The sequence below is a fragment of the Rhagoletis zephyria genome, unplaced genomic scaffold (assembly GCF_001687245.7).
Source record: "Rhagoletis zephyria isolate East Lansing unplaced genomic scaffold, Rhagoletis_zephyria_1.1 Rzeph_scaffold_48103, whole genome shotgun sequence".
Lineage (NCBI taxonomy): Eukaryota > Metazoa > Arthropoda > Insecta > Diptera > Tephritidae > Rhagoletis > Rhagoletis zephyria.
The window spans coordinates 1-2,199 of NW_016205158.1; the positions used below are offsets into that span (position 1 = coordinate 1).

The 2,199-nt window shown below is 49.9% G+C and overlaps 1 protein-coding gene across 1 annotated transcript; it reads right to left on the reverse strand.

Moving 5' to 3' along the window:
* Positions 1–444: 444 nt before the first annotated feature.
* Positions 445–2,134, reverse strand: LOC108355649 (sarcalumenin-like; the record flags this gene model as incomplete). Its single annotated transcript, XM_017606797.1, has 6 exons — positions 445–552; positions 646–818; positions 890–1,014; positions 1,077–1,198; positions 1,299–1,562; positions 1,620–2,134. Coding segments are annotated over 6 exons (1,307 nt in total), but the record flags the coding sequence as incomplete, so codon positions are not given.
* Between the last annotated feature and the right edge of the window lie 65 nt (positions 2,135–2,199).

Genomic DNA, 2,199 nt, shown 5'->3' on the forward strand with positions numbered 1-2,199 from the left:
ACTCGTCAAAGTGCGAGTCGGCGGGCAGTGCTAGTGTGGAGTAGAAAGAATGGAGAATGGAGAATGAGTGATTGGTCCAATTAGTGGTAATTACCACCACCACCACTGCTCTCCGCTTTCTTTTGTCCACCACTACTCACTCGTCAGCGCGTACACCATGGGCGGCTGCTCCGCGGACATGATCGGCGAGAGGACCCACAGCAGCTGGCCGATCATCGAGATGATCTGCGACTGAGAGGCAATGTCCGACTTGCTGATCACGAAGCGCACCTCGCGGCCTAGTTTTGTTTTGTTCGGTGGGAATGAATAGTAGTAGTATAGTGATTAGGGAATGTTTTCAATTCAGTAGCTAGCTTTACTACTGTTACCTTTGAGCTGGTCGAGCAGCACCCGCAGGCTGGAGCTGAGGTGGAGCTGGCTGACGTCGATGACGATGTAAATCACATCGGAGCGGTCAATAAACCACTGGTAGACGTCATTGTCGATGGTCTGCTTGTTGGCCGCCTTCGTCGGCAGCAGGTCGATCAGGCCGGGGCTGTCCACGATTGTCATCTATTGAAAATGGGAGAGAGTGGTAATTAGAGGTAGCTGTACAACTGCTGCTGTACGATTCGTTCTATACAGTCTCCACCACCACTACTGTACCTTCTGGAGAATGTTGATGGGCAGTCGGTGGGCATCGATGTACTCGTTGATGAACTGCTCGCCGAAGCGCTGCAGACTGCTGAAGGTGTAGTCGGCGCTCAGTTCGGTTGCACTGAGCCGGGTGTAGTTGTCGCCGTACGAGAGAATGGTGAACTTGCCACTTGAGGCGGCGCCTAAGCACAAAATGATTTGTTAGTGAGAACAATGATGTGCTTCCCGGACTGATTTGCTCCTCTCTCTCTACCCGTACCGACTTTGATCTCCCACGGCGTCTCGTCAATGCCGAGCAGGTAGTTGACCAGCGACGACTTGCCGGTGGACTTGCCGCCCAGGAAGAGCACCATCGGCTTGGAGAAGATTTCGGCGTCGCTAGAGATAGGGGAAAGTATTGTTATTTTAGCAAAACCAGTTTGATTTTCATTTTTTGTTACGTGATGAGCCGAGTGGTAATCTGCCGGTACTTGTAGATCGTCTCCAGCGGCTTCACCGTCTGCTCGTAGATTTTCTTCACGTCGCGGAAGATGGAGAGAATGAGGTTCTGCTCCTGGTTGTCCTGTGGTTCTTTGGGTTAGAGGTTGGGTACTTTGAAAGCTTAGAATTTTAGCTTACATCCTGTGAGCCAATCTNACTTTGAAAGCTTAGAATTAGCTTACATCCTGCGAGCCAATCTCGTAGACCTTGAGCACATCGTCGATGTGCGCTCGGGAGCGTTTCTGCTGGTGCTGCTGCTTAGCAAGTTCTTCCTCGCTCACTTCATCGTCGTCATCGTTGTCATCATCTTCTTCTACCTTTTTGGGAGTTGCTGCTTTTGTTGGTGATGATTTGGGGGCACTTTTGCTAGTCTTTGATGATGGCTTGCTGCTCTCCTTGGCTGCTGCTGCTGCTGCTGATTCCTTTTTATTGCTGGCGGATTCGACCTGTTTATTTGTTTGGAATATTTTGGGTTAACTTTCATTTGGGTGTTTGGAACTTGCCTTTTTGTTGCCGGCAGGTGCGGCACTGGCGCCCTTCAGTGGAGTGCTGCTGCTCTTTGCTGAGACTTCTTCGCTTTCATCGCTGTCATCGTCGTCATCATCATCATCATCGTCGTCATTTTTTGCCGGCGGTGCAGTGTCCTTTTTCGCCCGAACTTTGGCGGCATTTCCGGCGACCTCTTTTGAATCGTCATCATCGTCATCGTCATCATCATCGTTGTCTTTTGACTTTTCGGCGGATTTTTCGTCGCTATCATCATCATCGTCGTCGTCGTCTTTTCCGCCGGATTCTTTGCTGTCGTCGTCGTCGTCATCATCATCCCTCTTCACATTCTTCTTCTCTTCGCTTTCATCATCATCATCATCGTCGTTGCTGTCGTTCTTGCCACCCTCCTCATCATCGTCACCGTCGTCATCATCCTCTTTGGTGTTGGCGTCGTTGGAGTTGTCATCATCATCGTCGTCGTCGTCATCATCATCATCTTTGTCATCGTCTGCCGATGATTTTGTTAATTCTGTCTTTTAGCTCCAATTATTTATTACCTTTATCAAAGTACTGACGCAGGGCCTTGTCCACCTC